Source organism: Siniperca chuatsi, linkage group LG6 (assembly GCF_020085105.1).
Source record: "Siniperca chuatsi isolate FFG_IHB_CAS linkage group LG6, ASM2008510v1, whole genome shotgun sequence".
Taxonomy (NCBI): domain Eukaryota; kingdom Metazoa; phylum Chordata; class Actinopteri; order Centrarchiformes; family Sinipercidae; genus Siniperca; species Siniperca chuatsi.
The window spans coordinates 9,579,148-9,599,993 of record NC_058047.1 but is presented as its reverse complement, the minus strand read 5'-3'; the positions used below and the strand labels follow the sequence as shown (position 1 = coordinate 9,599,993).

At 39.8% G+C, this 20,846-nt stretch overlaps 1 protein-coding gene across 1 annotated transcript in view; it reads right to left on the bottom strand.

The window, feature by feature from the left end:
- fcho1 (FCH and mu domain containing endocytic adaptor 1) overlaps nt 1-20,846 on the bottom strand; it is a 63,078-nt gene that overhangs the window by 1,594 nt on the left and 40,638 nt on the right. The window contains exons 12-26 of the mRNA XM_044198908.1: nt 18,686-18,746; nt 14,994-15,175; nt 14,083-14,107; nt 13,895-13,951; nt 12,865-12,916; nt 11,141-11,265; nt 9,024-10,124; nt 7,268-7,374; nt 6,550-6,745; nt 5,792-5,906; nt 4,614-4,769; nt 4,395-4,527; nt 3,620-3,816; nt 2,636-2,700; nt 357-524 (exon numbers count right to left, since the gene is read on the bottom strand). Coding sequence (XP_044054843.1) covers nt 357-524; nt 2,636-2,700; nt 3,620-3,816; nt 4,395-4,527; nt 4,614-4,769; nt 5,792-5,906; nt 6,550-6,745; nt 7,268-7,374; nt 9,024-10,124; nt 11,141-11,265; nt 12,865-12,916; nt 13,895-13,951; nt 14,083-14,107; nt 14,994-15,175; nt 18,686-18,746 — 2,740 coding nt within the window. The remainder of the gene's footprint in view (nt 1-356; nt 525-2,635; nt 2,701-3,619; nt 3,817-4,394; nt 4,528-4,613; nt 4,770-5,791; nt 5,907-6,549; nt 6,746-7,267; nt 7,375-9,023; nt 10,125-11,140; nt 11,266-12,864; nt 12,917-13,894; nt 13,952-14,082; nt 14,108-14,993; nt 15,176-18,685; nt 18,747-20,846) is intronic.

Sequence of the window (20,846 nt, the reverse complement as noted above, 5' to 3'; positions counted from 1 at the left end):
AATCCGTAACTTTCTGTCAGCTGACTAATTGATGAAGCACCTAGTATAAACTATGAAAACACATACTACTGTGATAAGACCTGTTTATAAGGTCCACAGTGATTCTGTGGCCTTCATGAGGACCAGAATGACAATTGAGGGAGAAAATTGCCCACTTATACCATCATTTTTATTGTTAAGTTGATATTAGGAGGTCAATTTCTTTACATAGGGGGACAAACACATGTGCAGGTTAAGAATAAAATAAAATAATGTCTGTAATAAACAGTTTTGGATGTGTTAATAAAGTATGATCCTCCACCAAAGAGCCCATTCTCAGCCAGTGTAAGAAAGCAAGTGTGTGTGTTCAGTGTCACCTGTGGCGAATCTTTTCTTGACCAGCGACATGCGGTAGCGGCTTCCCACCAGCTCCACGTTCATGCCCGACAGCGAGGTCCCGGAGCCCACAAACTGAACAGCCAGGCTGGGTGGAGGGCCGCGGGGAACCTCCAGGCACTGCCAGCTGGCACACAGAGTCCCTGAGCCTGGGACACCGCCGACAGGCAGAGAGACACAGATACGTGAGAAACACAGCAATGATATAAGACCATAAACACATTGTTAGCACTTTGATGTATGAGTGTAATTATCATAAAGAAGATCTTTGCACTTTACAACATGAACCAACAGCTCAGATTTCATAGTAAAGTGCTGGATTACTTTTTGTTTAACATGCTTGTCCTTCAGTATAATTTTCTATTTCTATACAACCAGTGAAAGTCTGATAGAAAAAAGCGACAAAAGAATCTTTGGAGACAGAAAGCTAGTTAGCAGGAGCTAGCAGAGAGGTTGAAACGGACAGCTAAAAGTAACGGATAAACAGTTAAAACATTCAGCTTCTGCTTCTCCTGGTCGCAGTAATACGAATGCAAACTTGAACGAACAAAGAAGAGGAGAGACCGAGAATAAACGTCGTCAATTACAGGATTGTATGGATTTACATGTGCAATTGGCCATCAGCTCCACAACATTATTCCACAAAAACATTATTATTGTTTTTATCTTATAATATTGTTGGGTATTTTATTCCATTTTATTTTTGTATTTTTAATTGTCTGATTTTATATGCAGTCCTGAAATGTTTTGGTTCAACCATGTAAAGCATGTTGCAACTTAAAAAAAACAAAAAAACATTAGTTATACAGCACTTTTTATTATTATTATTTTTATAATACTAATTCCATGTAGCCAGCACATGTATTGAGGGGTTACGAAGAAGGGGTCACCTGAACCCATCTGATAGAGCTGTGGGGGACGTCAGACAAAAAATGTTCAGAGCCTCTGGTCTACATTAAAAAAGGAAAACGTTTTTTAGACTTCTAGATTACATTTAACAATTCGACAGCAATTTCAACAGCATTAGTTGGGACCAGCCCCCGTACATGGGGCGTACGCTCCACCAGGCGAGCCACTGGGGCGCCCCATAAACTTTCACTCTTCAACCAAATTTAGCTCAACCTGCAAGTCTTATGATCTTTTGGCCTGCAAATCACCAACCAAGCAAGGGACAGTTACAGGCCTCTAAATGTCACAAACACTCCCATGTTCATAGATTTATTATGGATGATAAAGACATGCAGCGTGAAGGAATGTGAGGAGAAATGCTGATACATTTAGGACAAACTATTTGTGCAGTTTATTTTCAGCCATCATCAAGCTGAGAAATGTCTTCTCCAACACAACGTTTACAAGACGTCCAGTAAAATAAATGAATTACTGACTCAGTTCTGCCAGACTTTATTCGTGAAAAGCAGCACTTTTAACATTTTAGTGATAAAAAAAAACGTTGTGCAGGAAAACAGTATTTTTAGAAGGGACAGGGAGGAATAATGGTGACCTTTCAGTGCTTTGTCATAGGCTCATAAACTAGAAAGTCTTCTAACTATAAATGTTTTCAGCCTTTAACATCCCATCCATCACTGACGGCTATGAATAGTCTCTTATTCCCTGCTCTTCAATCCTGTAACTTTACACCTAGGTAATAATATATCATTAGATGAAAAAAAGAGGAAATGTGGGTGGCTGGTACAAAGAAGCACACAGGTGAAGGAAACCTCAAGCTCAAATTTGATTTAATTAGAGCCATAAAAGCCTTTATTATATGCCGTCTCTTATCTGTGCACCATCAAGGTCGTGAAATAAGAGCAACAATCAACTTGACACAAAGTAAAAGAAATAAAAATGCTTGTCTTCGTGTCAGTTAAGTATTCAGAAGCACCGCCACTAGGCTGATGAGAGCAGCTGCCATGTTCAAATGCTAATGATACGCCTTCAGACTTTAGCTTTTTAAAAAGGGAAGGATGTGGAGTGCAGAGATCTCTTTACGTAACTCTTAATTACTCATTTCTACATTTGTATGACACAATGTAGAGATGTGAACTCGGAAAGAAGTAGAAAATATAAGAATCAGACGGCTGCTTATAACAGGCAGAGACTGTCAGTTAGGTAGATGTCAAAGTGTGAGTATATACATCTTTGTGTGTAAGTTTCCCTCTCCAGCATGTTCTTATTAAACTTTCCCTTGTTCATTGAGGGCTAAAACATTAAAAGCAGGTAAGAGGTAAAGAGAGAGCAGCAGCTGCAGCAGAGCTCTGACCTTTGCTGTGGTTGGTCGGGGAGAGGTTGGGCAGTTTCCACAACAGCCGTCTTTCCTCAGCGTTCCTGCAGAGGCAAATAAAGTCAGTGAGGCCGAACCTGCTTCTTAGTCACCACTGTTTGACTTTCTTTAAAATTCTTCCATCACAGTCATCCTCAAATTGTTAAATGACAAGTTACCAGTGATAATCAAGTTGGTTCTCAAACTATTTCTGTTATTTTTAGAGCAGCAACCAACAATAATTTCTGTTATCGATTCGTCTGTTCATCATTTCTTCGATTAATCGTTTAGTATATGCTGTAAAATGGTCTCACAAGAGTTTTGTTTGGTCAATTCTCCAAAATCCAAAGATTTAAAAAAACAAAACAAACAACAGAAAAAAAGCAGCAAATCCTCACATTTGAGAAGCTGGAAAAAACAAATGGATGGATGGATGGATGGCAGTATCGGTCGGCCGGTCCACCACTTCGGTACAGACTGAAATATCTCAACAGCTATTGGATGGATTGCCATGAAATTTGGTTCAGACATTCATGATCCCCAGAGGATGAATCCTACTGACTTTAGTGATCCCCTGACTTTTCCTCTAGCGCCACAATGAGGTTGACATTTGTGTTTTTTTAGTGAAATATCTCAACAGCTATTGGATGGATTGCCATGAAATTTGGTACAAACATTCATGATCCCGTCAGGATGAATTGTAATCACTTTGATGAGCCTCTAACCTTTCCTCTAGAGCCATCATCAGGTCATTTTAATTTGTCCAATACTTTGATTTATGACTAAATACCTGCAAAACAATCCCATCAGCCTCAGCTGAAACTTGTGTTTAGTGCCAATTATTAAATATTCGCATGCTAAAACGCTAAACTAACATGGTTCATTTGTGATTCTACTTGTGCATTACAATTATCTTGCCACTAAACAGGTAACATGCGATTGACAGTTAAAGCTGCTCATTATCCCTCCATCACAGCTGCTCACCAGGAGGCGGGCGGCTGGCACTGCAGGTCTGTGGCAGTGTGGTCTAACGGCAGCAGCACCTGGACAGCGGTGAGCTGGGTGGAGGGCGCGGTGGCGGGACAACAGTGGTAATCCAGGGACACCCGGGTCACTGTGCCGCTGCGCTGACACTCTGCAGACAGCAGGAGGGGAGCCCGACCCGGGTCCTGAGACGACACCTGAGGCAACAATAGAGACTTTTTAAGTTTAAATGAATTTAAGACTGAGAAAATAATAATCAGATAATAATAACGAGTCCAGAGCAGATTTGGTGCAATCTTAAGGTCATATAAAACTGAAAGTCAACTGAAGGAATGGGTTTTACAAAATGTGGTAATGCTTTATTTTATGGGTTTTTGAGAAAATGCTATGTAATTTGGTACTAAGTATAGGGAAAATAGAGACAGTGTTCAGTTAATACATTTCCAATTAAAAGGGTAACAAGAGTCCTCCAGAACATGCAGAAATGTGAAATTTGTCTACAAGGAAACATAAAATTCAACAGATATGAAAAATAAGGCTTCCAATAATAAAGGAATAGTGAATGAAGGTTAACTTTGGCTTAAATTGAGCTTTTCTTTGGACTTAAGGACCTGCAAAATAAAGCATCAATACTGAATGTTTATTAACTTAAAGAAGTTTTAAATTAACACCATCCAAGATACCTGAATTAAAATGTGGGACTGATAAGGAGGTCATAAAAGAAAAAAGTATTAAAATTGTCCAAATAAGAAGAAGATATATTTTAAATCCTGACCTGATACTTGAGCAGGCCAACGTTGTAGTACGAGGCCTGAGGGTTGAGTTCAGCTTCTCTCTGCAGGTAGAGCTGCAGCGCCTGCATGTTGAACCAGAAGTCTCTGGTGTCTGGGTCACTCTGAGACAGATCACTGCAGAGACACAGAGGCAGGATGGTTAATCACTGCATACAGTCAAAAACACAGCTGTGATTCAAAATGCAGAGGGCAGAACTGACCTGTAGAGCAGCTTCTGATTCGGCAGGAAGTGATCAATCCTCGAGATGTTGACCAGCCTGAAGCTGAGCACAGGGACGTTGGGGTTGGCTGTGAAAATCCGGGTGATGCCTGCAGGGAAGGACATCGTCAGGTCGCCCGTGATCTTCACCAGGCAGCTGGAGAAAGAAGGAAACACACAAACTGAGTTAAAATTAATCCTGTTAACTGTGATTCTGTTAACAAGCACCCAACAAATAGGCATTATAGATGTCATTTAAGGGGAGGAGTGCTTCTCAGCTGATGAAGGCTCTGGAGGGGGCTTTCTAAAGTAAAGAGATTATAACCCTAATGATGTCATCTGGGTTATATCAAATTGGGCTTCAGACTTGAAATTTTTAACAGAGAGCCTGCGTTACAAACTGGGAGCATTGAGTTTAGACGACATGGCTGTTTACCAGTCGGGGGGGTCTAACAAAACTTTTAAACTAACGTCAGGATACCGCAGCCTCTGTTGCTTTGATTTTGACCTTTTTTATCCTGCCTGCCTTCCGCAAGTCCCCCAATTTTATGGAAGTGTAATACTAAAGCACCAGAGTATCTCTTTAAAATAGTAGTCCAACAATTTAGCGTTGCAGTCCTTTAACATTGTCAGACTCAAGATGGACAGTAAAAAACATTTTTTAAAAAAGGATCAAATTCATTGCAGCAGAACCAGAGATATCGTCTTTTACATTCCCACGCATTCTTTTTCCTTGTCAAAACCTGGCGCCTACATTACCCACAATGCAGTTTGACCAGCAACAGTTCAGTTGGAGAATCTGGTGTGTTATGCTAGTAGCAGCTAATGTAGCCTTAAGCCGCTAGCCTCAAGCAGAGACGAGGAGCGGTCTACAGAGGTCTGGTGAGCCCACTTCTTTCTAACTCCACACCCACAGATCTTTTTCACTTTCAAACTTGTAGTCTTCATACCCAACCAACGCTGCCTCAAGTGACATCATTTGAGGTTAATATATCAGACCTCACGCAGCTCCCTCTGGAGAGACAAAAGGCTTTTTTTTTTTAATTCTTTTTTTTTTTTTTTTTTTTTTTTTACATATGCAGTAAAACTCCCCAACACCTTTGATTTCTAAAAATCTGTGGAGAGCAGAGAACGTGCAACATTTCTTTTTGTTTTTTTAGAAAGTAGCATCATGCTGACCGGTTGTGCTGTCCACCTTTGAAGTAGGCATTGATATATTCTGTTATGGCTGCTGCCACTGGCCAGGCCTCCTGTGTGCTGAGGGAAATGGGGCTGGGACCTCGCGACAGGTGCACTGTGGAGAACAAATGTGATAATTCTGAGTCATGCTGTTAATATAGTGAGTTTTACATGAATCAAGTCATGTTTAAAGGAATAGTTCTGACATTTTGGTAAATACGTTTATTCGCTTTCTTGCTGAGAGTTAGATGAGAAGATTAATACCACTCTCACGTCTGTATGATAAATATGAAGCTCCCGCCAGCAGCTGGTTAGTTTAGCACAAATATCGGAAACAGCTAGCCTGACTGTCCAAAAGTAACAAAATCAGCCTACAGCCCCTTTAAAGCTCATTAATTAACAAATAATATCCTGTTTGTTTAATTCGTACAAAAACCAAAGAGAGAACAAATCGCAGTTTTCCGGGTAGTTATGTGCCGGACTACTTTTTTGCACATATGTACATGCTAGCTTTTTCTGTCTGCTTCTTGTCTTCTAAGCGTCTCCTGGCTGTAGCTTCCTATTTAGCGTATAGACATAAGAATGGTATCAATCTTTCCATCTAACTCTGAAAGAATGCGAATAAGCACATTTCAGATGTTCAGTTCCTTATGTATATCGGCCCCTCTTGCTGGCCCATGCTCACTTCAACAGAAATCATGCCGCTGCTTTCAAACATCCATCCTGTTGTGTCACTTTATTTATGTGCTGAGGCTTACACGGTCTTTGTTGGTGGTCCTGGTGCTGGTAAGGCAGCGGCGAGGCTTGTCCTGCCCTGGCAGGACTGGGCGCTCGGTTCTGACCCCCCCAGTCGTTGTCCCTGGCCCGAGGCCCCCACTCACTGGGGCTGGAGGAGGAGGAGGAGGTGAGGGAGGGGCTGGGCTCCGGCAGCGGGGAGGAGCACAGAGACCGGGACTGAAACACACTGCTGGATCAATATTGGTGCTAATTTCATATCGATGATGCTCCTACTTGATCAAACATTTACAATGAGCAATAACTGTAATCATTTATACAGTTTACATGAGTTTGGTTATATAATATTTTCAATTTGGACATTTTAGAAACATTAGAAGCATCAGAAAGGTCATATTTACAGTATTACAAGGCTTTAAAAAAGGGTTTTAATTTTTCTTTTCACTTAGTAAAGTTTTAGTTTTCCTTAATCCAAAACTTTTTTCCCTGCAGAAAACAACTATCTACAATCACTGTGACAGGTTATTTCTCTAATTTTGATGCCCTTAGGGCTACTCTCAGGGAAAATAAAAGAGGTTTCTGGAATACAGATTAAATTATTCATGAACAGAAAATTAAAAAAAGTTGTAATGTTAATCTTAATTAAGTCAAATAAAGTTATAATAATAAAAAAACATAATATTAAGAAAGAATATGAATTTATTCAATCAGCTGAGTTGTTAACTCACGACTGATACTTACCCTCTCACAGTCGCTGAGTCGGCCTGAAGTCCTCTTGGCCCGGGCCGCTCTCGGAGGAGCAGCTGCGACCACTTCAGTTGTGTCCTGTCTGAAGTTATGCTTGGACCCTTACAAAGACACAGACACACAAAGGGACTCAAAGCCGATCTGAATCACACAGTGAAACAGGATTATAAGAGACAGACATCCTCTAAAATCAGCCAGAAGTTGTGTTCAGAGCAGCCGGAGACAAGCTGAACAAGACACGCTGCCAAAACAAGCTGGCACAAAACCTAATAACATTTTATTTGTATTGGTTTAATTGAGGGATTTAGCATCTGAATATTCTTCAAAGAGATTTTCCTCTTTAGTGAGAAAGACCAAAAAATCCTGCATTACTTGTACTCATTTTAAAAGCGACGTTTTTGTGATAATGATATGATGTAAATTTTACATGATGAAGGTTGTTAATAAAGTACAAGGGACCGACAGTGTGTGTGGGATTTCTTTGTTTCTATTACAGTCACAGTTTTTGATCCGATGCACCCGTCAGTGAGACTTTATGGTGTGTAAGGTAACTGTTTCGTCTCTACTGAGAAAAATAATTAGGACGTCTCAAGACACAGATTGAGACATAAAAATCAGCTACAATTTGATATTTAAACATGTAAGCAACTATGATGAAATTAGCATTTTTAATATGATTTATAACTCTAATCCTAACTAAATCAGTTAGGGCCGCAACTAATGATTATTTTCATTATCGATTAATCTGCCAATAATATTTTTTATTAATCATTAATTGGTTGGTCTATAAATTGTTAGAAAATAGTGGAAAAATCACATTCTTTTCACAATATCCTCCATTTTTCCACAATTTCCAGTTTTCTCTGAGCAGCAGTCCAAAATGCAAAGATACTTAGTTTGCTATCACTGAAGACAGAGAAAAGCAAAGAATCCTCATATTTTAAAAGGCAGAACCAGATAATATTTGGCATTTCTACTTGAAAATTCACTTAAATTGATTAATCAATTATCAAAATAGTTGCAGATTAATTTATAATTTTTATTTATAATAAAACATGTCTTAACTGTTCTGGGCCAAAGTTATGAAAGTCCTGGGTGGATGGTTTGGTTCAGCAATGCCTCTGACTCCTGATTTATGTTTATTAAGGGCAAAGATCGAATACCAAATATAACGTGCATTTCAGTTGTTATGGTGGTTGGTATGATTATAGCCTCCAGAATTATGTGACAGCATTAGAAAACAGCTAAAACTTCCATCACGATTGCCCTCCTTTACTATCTTATCTTACTCTTAAAAGATATAATTTGCTACGCACCTATGTGGCTTGGATTGTACCTCGTTTGTATGTCACTTTGGACAAATTGTCTGACAAATGGATACATGTAAATGTGATGGTAGAGATCCTATGACTCTATTTTAGATTAAAAGGTAGTTTGGGAGATAGGATTTCCACATTGGATGTTTTCTCGACACTTATAAAATCAACAAGTGCCTGATTGTTTAGATTTCAATCGTAGCTAAGAACCTCCAGTGAATGTGACAGGTCTTTTCATTTCATCATATTGTTGACTGGGTATCTCACTTTTGTATGAACCTTATTTTTATTTGTTTATTAATTTATTTTCTTATTTTGGACATTTTTAGTAACAATGTCTACTCTAGTAGCCCTGAAATAATGAAAAGATCAACTTGCTGCCATATACCAACCTCAATAAAAACGTTAAATGTCAAAAAGAAAGAAATCAGTACCCTTGTGAGAGCCGATACTGCATGGTATCTGAGTGTTCAGATCCAGGCAGTCTTGATCTTTGTCCGTGGAAAAACACAGATCTTCCTGTGGTCCCGAATGCCTCGTGAGTGGAGGGGCGTTCCTGCGTGGCTCACTTTCTGATGATCGATGTTTTCTCCTCTCTCCTCCTCCTCCCTCTCCTTTTCCTCCTCCTTCCTGTGTTTTCGAGCTGCTCAGCGCTCCAGAGACACCGTCACTAAACGGGTTGTGGACAGAATTCCAGTGCATCAGCTCTTTCTTGGGCTGGGCTGTCGGCAAAGAGCTTGAATTAGCATCGAGTCCCAGTCTATTGCTATTGGTAGAGACGCCGCCGCTGCTGCCGCTGCCGCTGCTGCTGCTGCGTGGAGGGATTAAACCAGCTGCTGCAGCCAGCGATGACTGGTGCGTTGGGCTGCCAATCATCGTGATCGCAAACGGGTCATCAGAAGAAACAGGAGGCGGGAGGCTCCTGTCTCGTTTCCTGTCTCTGTCTTTACGATTGGAGGAGGATGAAGAGGAGGAGGAGGAGGAGGAGGTTGGGAGTGTCCTGGTGTCGGCGAGGGTCATGGAGAATGGGTCCCCTCGCACCTCCATCCCCCTGCCCTCCTGGGTGGGGCGAGGCGGCGGGCGCGCCCAGGCGTCAGACAGATTTAAAGTCTCCTGGGTGACAGTCCTCTCAAACGCAGCAAGGAAGGGGTCCTCAGGGGGGATGTGTTTGCAGTTCCACACCGACAACTCCATCTCAGGCGGGGGGAGGGACTGGGAGAAAGCAGGGAACCGCAGGGATGAGGGGTCCATATCTGGGGGGACACGAGAGGGACGTGCCGGGGCGACGGACCAGATACTGGCGGGGTCGTCCTGCGGGTGAGGACTTCGACCAGGGGAGGGGTCACGGAAAGCAGAGAGGAAAGGGTCCGCAGGTCGGCCCAGTGTTTGTGTCTGTTCTTTACTCTGTGACACAGGAGGCCAAGCTGCCCAACCCACCGGCTCAGGGGAGGGCCCAAGGGGCTGATGGGAAGGCGAGTCCAGGCCAGAGTCTTCAACGTTCTCCGGAGAGGAGGAGTCGGACGAGAAGGCTGCATCTGACACGAACATTAAATACATTACAGGATATCAATACAGGGCAGTAAATCAGCGGTTATCAATAGCAGTGCGAAACAAAGAACTCGTAAAAATGTAATTTAGTGATCTGCAGTAAACAAAGGAAAGTAAATCAAACAGTATCGACCTCAATTTACCATATCAGCCCAAATACAGTATAACACAATATTTTTTTCTTGATATTACATTTGAAAAAGTGGGTCGTATTATATCTGAGGACAAGACATTCACATAAGGAGTGTGAAGGAAGGGCTTATTTTCAGACCTTTTTATCAACACGACATTTTGTTGAGCAGTCTCTTGTTCAGTTTGGAGGAGATGAAGTACTCTTCATCCGCCTCATACTATAAATTTGTTAAGATTTGGGATCCATTTATTGATTCTATCAGAGAGCAAATCAACTCGGCTGCAACTAAGTAGTGTATGTTTATTTATGTGGCTTAATGTACAGTTTAACTACCTTTTAAATCATGCTCACTGTACATCCCCGAGCTGAGACAATATACAGACAGTTTCAGTCTGTATGGACATTTCACACACTGGAAATGCACCATATCTGGACTTGCATGGACAATTATTAGCTACTCTGGCAACCTTTTTTGTTTCGTTTTCTGTTTTATTTTCCGTTTAGTTTTTATCGTATGTCGGTGGGTGTATCGGGGTGGGGGCCTGCGTGTCGTTGCCTCTGTTTGTGTTATTTTTATCCTTTTTATAAAAGTTCTAAACAAATTTAAAAAAACAAACAAACATTTAAATCATCAGGAGAGTGTGAGTGAATCAGCTGCACTGACAACACACCTGCAGAATTTATGTTTTTCTTTAAGTATTTCATGTTTCACTTCCCATGGGAAACTTCCTATCTGTCTGATAGTGTTTATTTTCATCAAAAAGTCTTTACAAATACAGCTGTTGGAAAAGGGGAGGCGTCTTATATTTGGGCCAATACGGTATTAATATGAACAGACAAAGAAAATACATTTAACACAACAACTCTTACATTCAGAGGCACCAAAAGTGCTCTGCTCTCTGAGTTGTTCCCGACCACCAAAGCTTTTGGACTTGAAGGCTGATTCCAGCGGTGGTCCAAACAGACTGTCTGAACCCGACACTGTTGAACTCAACCTGGTGAAGAATGAGGAGAGAAAGAGACAGAAAATCAGGGAGAAGAGTGAGAACAGAAGTGTGGGTGTACGTGAGAGAAGAGGAAATTGGGGGATTGTGAAGGATGTAGGAAGAACACAATTTTATGTGTAGGTAGTGTTTATTTCCTCTTTTTAACTCTGTAAACTCTATAAATGTAAGAATGAATGTTCTGTCAGGTCTCTCTTCTGTACTGTATTCAAATTGAGATGAACATGGAGTGGAGTGGCCTTAATTCACCGCTCATTATTTTGTTTTATGAAACAGTTCACGCCAAACTCAGAGTTGTAATTCAAAGTGAGAGATAGTAGGAATTTCTTGATATCTCCCACTTTTCTCCCAGAATTGCAGAAATGTCAACAAGCCAGTGGCAAAAGGCCATTTTGTCCAACCATTTCTGTAACTTTCCAAAACCAACAATCTGACATTCACGCCCACTTCACGCTGTGATTGGCCAGCTGTGTGGAGGTGAGAAAGTAAGCAGGATTTGAACTTCTCTCTCTAGCTCTCTTTTCATTCTGGATACAACTATTTCTGTCACTTTTCATGGGAACAACCGAGTGCAACACTATGAATGTGTGCTATTATCCCCATATTTATACGATTATAGCGCCCCCCTCCCTCCCTCTCAATGACGGCTGGCTTTTCACCCCGCCTTCGAGTGTGGCCGTTATGAGTAATGACACACATTTCTCTGAAAACTGGGAAAATAACATTTAACATACAGGAAACCTATCCTCATTAGGTATGAAATTAGACTATGTGACCAAAAGCATGTGGTTACAATACTTCTGGTTTAGTGCTTTTTTCCTGGTTGGGGTCGCTTAGTTCCAACTAAAGGAAATTAATGCTACTGCATACAATGATATTTTACACAACAGTGTGCTTCCAACTTTGTGGCAACAGTTTGGGGAAGACCCTTTCCTGTTTCAAAACAACAATGCCCCCCTGCATAAAGCCAGGTCCATAAATAAATGGTTTGTTGTGGAAGAACTTGACTGGTCTGCACAGAGACCTGACCTAAACCCCACCCACAAGCTTTGGAGGAACTGGAACGCTGACTATAAGCCAGGCCTTATCACCCAACATCAGTGGTGAAACTCAATAATGCTCTTGTGGCTAAATGGGAGCAAATTCCTGCAGCCAGGTTCCAAAATCGTGTGGAAAGCCTGAAACCAGTAGAGTGGAGTCTGTTATTGCATAAGATTAATGCCCATGATTTTTGAATAAGATCCCATATGGGTGTAATGTTCAGTTGACCATATATTCTATCTATTGCAAGGGTGCTCTGGTCTGTTTTTTGGTTTTGTTTCTCTTTAAAAACAACTAAAATCAAGTAAAAGAAAATGTTGGTGCTCTGTCTGAGCTACAGAAATTGAAGAACGAGGAGAGAACAGTGAGAGAAATGAGATGACGAAGGTAAAACTAGCAGACAAAAATAAAGCAAGGATGGTGACAGTGGAAAGAAACCTGAAGCGGTTCAAGGTGCTGAAAAGGCCACTAATGATGCAATTTAACATCCAAATACGTCTCTCTCTGCACCGCTTAGAGACAGATATATGAAGGGCAGAGCCATCTTACCTGCTGTGATCAGGACTGGAGGTGGACCTGCGTAGGCCCTCCTGCTCTCCATCTGTAAAGAGACAACACACACACACTGAGATACAGTGACTCACTGCAGAGCATGTTCCCTAATCAGGACTAATCAGCAGCATGGTGTTCATCGTCACAGCGGTGAGGGAAGGATGAGATTAAGTGAGATAGGACGACATGAGGGAAAACCCATCAGCCATTACCTTCTCTATGACAAATACCAGCAATTAGCCCGCTCTCACTCAGCTCCAGCCACTGCTGCTGTCACTGCAGAGTAACCGCTTTAATCAGACGCTCATCGTTAATCCTGCCACCTCTGGATTTAAGAGAGAGAGACTCCTCACTGCTGTGAAGCAGCAGGTTGTAGCCTCCCACTCCAGCCTTCTGCCAGCTAACAAACATGTCGGTGATAAAACATGCTTTTGAGCACGAGCAGAGGGCCGGGTGTGACTAACGAAGGGTGGCTGTTCATGCAAGGTCAGCCAACGAAGAGATTTGCTGTCTAGAGGGAAACACGGGGGCTAAACAGGCTGGAGGCAGAGAGATGCTGCAAATGGTTTTCATCCCTTTCAAATTACAACCACCAACAAATGAAACGATTGTAACTTAAAACCCACATTACAGGTATTAATGCACAACATGACAGACTTCACTGCTGGATGACTGATGATAATCTGTTGTCGCTGCAGTACAGACTGGTACAAAATTAAGGCTGCAACTAACAATTATTTATTTATTAACGATTAATCTGTCTAATTATTTTCTCAGTAATCAATTTATCTTTTGGTCTATAGAAATGTCAGAAAATAGTAAAAAAGTCCCATTACAATTCCCCAGAACCCAAGGTGACGTATTCTAATTGTTAGTATTTTTCCTCTAAAAATTATTCGATTATCAAAATAATTGCATTCTGTTGATTGATTAATCTGTTAAGCGACTAATCGCTTCAGCTCAAAACAAAAATAGAGAAGTTTGAAAAAAAGAAAAGACAGATAGATACAAAGAATGAGAGACTCACCCCTGTGGGACAAAGCCTCGCCCTCTTCTGAGCGACCTCCTGCAGTACTCGAGTTTCCTGCAGAAACAGAACGGAAGACAACAGCTTTCAGACGTCTGTACTATAATATACAGTACACAGAGGACAACATACTGTGTATTTCCCATTGCTTTATGCTACAGGAAAGAGACACATTTGAATGAACTTACTGGAAAGATGCCGCTTGACTGACACCTGAAAGTCAAGAGAGGGGGACAGATTCGGTCAATACACTGGACTCGTGTAAAGGAAAAGGATGGTGTTATTCTGTATTTTTCTTATTGTCAAAAAATACCATTAAAAGACCAAAAGCAACAATGAATGAATCCGACTCCCATACCCTGTCTGTGGCTTCAAGCCCACTGGTACCAACTAATGATAACAAAGAAGTAATTTAAAACAGCTGGACACTGTAGTTTTTCAAATAGGAGTAAATCGTGCTTGTTCGGGACTATTTTCAGCTGCAAATTAATATGCATTAGGGACTCCAGTGAGTATTTACAGCAGCAGGACTCAAAATACTCTATAGCACCCATGTTAATTGTAATGAAGGAACATTTCACACAGTGGAGCAGTGATGTGTTTTTAATACTTTTTGGACAACAATAAGATGAATAAGACATATCGGGGCTTTGGCTACACAGACTAAACTTAAAGGATCAATTCCTTGTTGGTTTTGGTTTGGATGGGAATTGCTGACAATAAGAAAAATATAACATAATATTGCCAGGATTATCCTTAAACATGTAACACGTGTTGATATCTAATAGTAAGTAAGTACGTGGCATTCTCGTTTTTTTTCCCTTTTTGGTCATATGGGACAGGTTTAGATTTGAGCGTGGAGACTCATTCTCGAGTTTGGGAACACAGTACTAAAAGGTGAATATTCTAAAAGTGTGGTCCACTTACTTAGCTAGTCCCTGAGCTAGATCTATTCCCTGAAGAAGCTCTCGATATAGCTAAGTAAGGCAAACCTGCGTTTAGAAAATTAACCAGAGTGTTAGATTTCTGCATCTTGGGAAAAATGCCCATGTCTTCAGAGGAATCCTAAAAAACATACAGAACATGACTGTTGCCGTACCCCTCTGTTGGGCGGCAGAGTGAGCGCCCCGACGGTGGCTTTCAGCTCTTTCTCTGTGGCAGCCGAGTTACTGCGATTGCTGCTGGCGACCGGTCTGATTTGGATGTGGAACTTCTTGGGCTCCTCGTCATCAAAGTCCGAGTCACTGGAGTAAAAGTTGTTCTCCTTCTCCTCAGAGCAGCGTACAAAGAGAGAGGATGGTCAAGGAGAACAAGCTCATACCATAAACAGGGAATGAAAAGTAATGTTGTTTGGCAAGTGCACATCATGAAAAGAGACAGTGAAAGAGACAGACAAAGAAAGGGCCATTTTTACGGATCACAGAGTTTTAATGTGCAAAACTCTTACTGCAAATTGACTTAAATTCTTACGTTCTTTTATTCTTTAGTGCAAAACACTAAATCACATGCTCATTCCTCCAGATAGTTTCAGTGCTGAGAACATGTGTTTGCAAGCATTTCTCTTTTTTTATTATTAATTTTTTATGTACTTTTTTATCCATTAGAACACTGTTTTTAATGAAATGAGGCACATCTTTACATGTGTGACTGAACTTTTCATTTATTGTACTCTACTCAACTTAATTTTACTTGCACTTTGCTGTCTTTGTACTTGTTTTGTCTTTTTTTATTGTATTGTATTGAATGCAATTTTGTTTGTGAGTATAGTGTATGGAGAGAATGACAATAAATTCTACCTTGAACCTTAACATTACAAAGGTGAGCAGCATTGCAACATAATTGCTGATTACCTGAGCACTACTGTCATATATTCCAAATGTAAGGCATTAAAGGAAAGGTTAAAGAAATGCAATGTCTTTGCTTTTGATTACTGTCAAAACATTGCAATGAGTGTTTGTTAGTGTACATTAGTGTAAATTGTGGTCTACTGTAGGGTTATATGCTTTCCAGGATTACTCTGATGTATTACTGAACGCCAAATGTATTTTAGATAACTGTAAACTTCTTCATTAAGTGATCTTAATATCTAATGCTTGATTTCTTAAATAATATCAGACTTTTGTGGTCAATACAGAACAGAAAAATTAAACTAATGCAGTGAAGTTCAATCATCATTTTATCTTGTATCAATGTAAGATGTGCTGTACTTTAAGGTCAGACTCTTGACATCATTAACTAAATTTACAGTAAAACAGAATAATTCAATAAATAAAATGAAAGTTTCCGAAAGTCGTTCTTAATCTACATCATTTCGAACACAGACTTCTGCATAAATTTCACTTTTTTGTTCTTGTTGCTGTTTGTATAAACTTAAGGAATAACTACTTCATACTCTGTTTTGATGAGAATTAGTTACTGATTTACAGCATTATTTGATTGAGAGACCATTTTATTTTAAAATGATACAACGATAAAAATTCAATGTAAACACATACAATGTTTTAATGCTCTGATAAACGTACTGTGTGATGTATTACTTAATTTGATAGAGATGTTGTCATTTTGTGTGTTGTGTGAGATTTTGAGGACAAAATTAAGAGCACAGAGTTTTGAAAATTGAGCCAAAGCAATTGTAAAATACTGTCAATTCGGCTTCAGCAAACTTAATACCTCCAATGTGAACACAAAACACTAAAAAAGCTAATATGAGACCAAAAACCAAAACAAATGGGAGCACATTACAAACCTGCGGGTACGAGTTTTATTACCCCTGCTTATTGGTGAATATTACTATTTGGACAAATGCTGGGACTTCCTTGAAGAGCATAGAGAGTAATTTTGATTCATTGTAAGGTTGATTAAATCAGGACTTCAAAGAAAAAAAAGTGCAGAGTGCAGTGCAACACAGATACATATACAAAACATAAATAGATGCAGAAGCACCAGCGTGTGCTGGAGGTGAGGGGTGCAAAACTACCACTTCCTGGCGCACCATCACCCCCAACGAAAGTCGCTTCCCCTTCCTCGTTCTTTGGACTCTCCTGCACGCGGAAGTGTTGTGTCATGTCACGTGAGGTGTATTTGTGTCGTGTGTTTACAAGATTCAGAGAAACTGCGGGACATATGCTGCATGAAGGCCTTTGATGAACGTGAAACATGTATTCTGAGCAGGCAGAGGGCCTCGATGGGTAGGATGACAAAGTCTGGAAGAGTTGTAATCTCAGAGCTGTCAGGACTGAGAGCGACCACTGATAAATGGATCAGGGCTGAAGAGTCAGGACAGGGAGTGTGAGGTTAGGAGGACAATTCATTCATATCCCATTCTAGTGGACGGCAGTCTTTAGTTCGTCTGTATTTAACAAGGTGGATGCATTTAGTCATCTTTATAATTGTCTGGCTCTACAATTAATGAGGCCATGAATGTAGCCGTTTGTGTGAACAAATTGTTTAAACCCTGCCTCTCACCTCCGACCTTCTAATTACATTTCATTTAAAACATCTCCATCTCAGTTACGGGCCTTTTTAAAGTCTATCCAACAGTCTCATGAGGTTTAATTTGGTGCAAATTGCGTCTGTCATGTGAGTGAGTCAAGTTTGTGATATCCTTCAGACATTTTTATGAATCTGAAATAGGTGTTTCAACTGAAGCAATGTGATGAATATGAAGACGGCTCCAGTTGCTGTTTTTACAGTTGTGCTTCTAACTCTGGTTCATTCTCATTCAGCAGATGGTGTGTTAGATCAGTACAGATGTTCAGTTTATCAACCAACAGTAAATTAACCAGATGCAGATTTAATTTATCAAAATTTATCAATGAGTAAAAATACCAAATATTTACTGATTACAGCTTCAGAAATGGGAAGAGTTGCTTACTTTTCTCTGGTTCATATAACTGAATACTTCTTTGACTGTTTTTTGACTGTTAGTCAGACTAAGTTGGCATTTTTCTTTAAAATTTTTATGTATTTTTGGAGGACTTATAGTTTTTATGCCCTTAATAGAGAGTCGACAGTAGAAAGATGACAGCAAATGGGAGTAAAACGATGGGAAATTACATGCAGCAAAGGTCCCCAGCCAGACTTTAACTGATGACGTTGTGGTTCATGGTAAATGTCTTAAACAGTGAGTCACCTAGGCCACCCCTAAATAAGCAAGACACCTATGATGGGCATTTGTTAATATTTTACAGACTAAATCATACATAAAAAATAAAGTGCCAATAAAAATCACCCGTCAGAAGTTTTCATGTTTAATTGTTCTACAACACTGAATCAAAGTGGATTTAATATGGATTTTTCACACTGACCAAAGTTATTTTAATGTTAAAGTGAAAACAGATCTCTTCACAGTGATGTAAATTAACTACAAATATAAAATACAAATAAAACATAAAAACTTCCAAGGGGGTGAATAATATATATAGGGCACTGTACATTAAAAAACCCAGATGATTAATCAATAATGGTGTCCCTAGATGAAATATACAGATGGGTGACAAACTAAAGTAAAAACATGAATAAATGAGTGGAAAAACATAATTAATACAGATGCTTCCATACAGGTCACGAGGAATGGTTTTATAATTATTAAAAAGATGTGAATCATATGCAGTGGCCTTCACATTCACCACTTCTCAACCCAGTTGAACACCTATGGGAGATTTTGGACCAGACAAAACAAAGAATGATTATAAATGATTATTACTCAAAGAATTTAAAGGTCAGAAGTTGTAATATGATATTATGGTGTGAATTATGCTGGCTGAACACGTGTGAGCAGAAAAAGGATATCATTCTGCGTGCTGTCAGCTCGGATGACAAATCCCTCATCGTCTACTTCCAGGGGTGAATTCTATATAAATGGGAACACACACACACACACACACACACACACACACACACACAGAGGAGAAAGAGATGGAGTCGGACACCAGCTGGGTCAGCAACAGAGACAAATAGTACTTCAGCCACATATCTTACACAGAAGTGCTTTGTTATACTGTGTAACTCAACACTGCAGCCTATACGTAAAACTGAGAGCTTTCTATTAGTGTGAGAGAATAAACAGACCATACTCATGTTAAAGGCGTAAGTGTGAGTCAGTGACTAACTGCTACAACTGTTAAACATGTTATTGCCAACAGCTCTAACAAAGCTATGGGTGTGTTTTCAGTTTGCTTTAAATAATTTCATCAAGTCAGGATGTGTGGACACATGTCAGCTGTTTTTGCTGTAGTCATATGATCTTCAAAACAAGAGACATGAGGAAGGCCAGACTTCCAGCCAACGTGGGAGCAGTTATTTTTAGACTGAGTGTGGACATATACAGATGGTATTTAATTAGATCTGATTTCAGTAAACAGATCTCAGTAGGTTAACATGACATGTGTAACTGTAGCCATTGATTTTTTTTTTTTTTAAATCAGATCACAGTGAAAGAAAATCAACAACATTTTAAATGACAATGTCAAAACAATGAGACAATGTGAAAGGGGTCGCTCTTAGTGATGAATCTACAGAGAATTATCACCAAATCTGCAGCTCCCTTCGACTTTACAGAGCTTTATAGTTTCAAGCTTTTATAGTATAGCGAGTTTCAGCTCATTGTTTAGCGGTCCGGCCCGTAACTTCACTGTTTTGGTTCACTCCCACCACTTTCATAGCGACATTTTCGGCCGCAGCAGGCAGCTGTTTTCAGCAAAAAAGCTCTAAAAAACCCACTGTACACTACCTGCTCAGCACCAAGCTGCTAGAGACACAGTTAGTTGGTGGAGACCAAAACAGAGCTAAAAGAGATAGTCTGTAACTGCTGGATGTGTAAATAAGCAACTGAACAAGTTCACCATATCAACTTAAAAGGTGATGTCAGTGTTGTGTTCACTGCCTGTTTCTGCTGCCCAAAAAGTGACCCAAAAAAATCAGTTATTGCAGGTTTAAAGCTGCAGTAATAGATATCTTCAAATGACTCTGTGTAATCAGAATCAGAAATACTTTATTGATCCCCGAGGGTAAACTCTTTCGATACGGAGCTACGGCAACAGGCAGCATGCACGTTGGCGCATGCGCACTAATGTAAAGGTGTCACATCTTAGTGACAAACCAACAGAAGATTATCACCGAAGTCAGCAGTTCATGGATTCACTATCTGATTCACTATTTTACCGTTTTCAGCAAAAAAGCTCTAATAAACCCACCATGCTTATACCTTATCACTTGCTTATAGCAACTCCTTCATTCCAATGGCTATTAGATACTTGTTATTCTTATTTGTTTACTTTTATTTGTTACTATGCATCTTTCTCATTGTCTTTTTAAATGTTTTTTAATGTGTGTCTGTGTGGAACTGCAGGCCAACTTCCTGGTTTAACTTTCCAATACAATTTTTAAATATAAGAGAAATTAAGCAACAGTATTAATGCAACATTTGCAGACTTTTTCTTTAAATAGCTATTATAATGTTCAATCTAGAAAGTGAGTGGACTGTGTCAGTGCGTTATGCAACATGTTTTAAAGTGACCTCAGATACTGATGATACTGGGTTGATGCTTTAAGCTGAATATGAGTAATTAAGAAACGTAGATCAAAATTAGGATCTCCCATCAACTTAGGTATGATAGTTAAATTGATAGATGACAAATAATTCCTAATAATAGTTCTCAACAGTCTCCTTTGACTTTCCAAAACTTTCTGAAGGGTGCATAGTTTATTTCACTGGTCATTATTAAAGTTTGTCCACGTAGTGGTTTCCTGTGTTTACACAAGTTAATACTGCTTGCCAAAATTATCATTCACTGCATCATCTGGTATCAAATGGTCCTCATTTCATTTACTAAACTTTTCATTTATAGAAGAACTTGGTTATTATGTGTTTGTGTGTATGAAGCATTCTGGTCACTGTACAAGAGACAAGAACTCTGTAGCAACTTTAGAAACTAAATTGATTATTAATTGT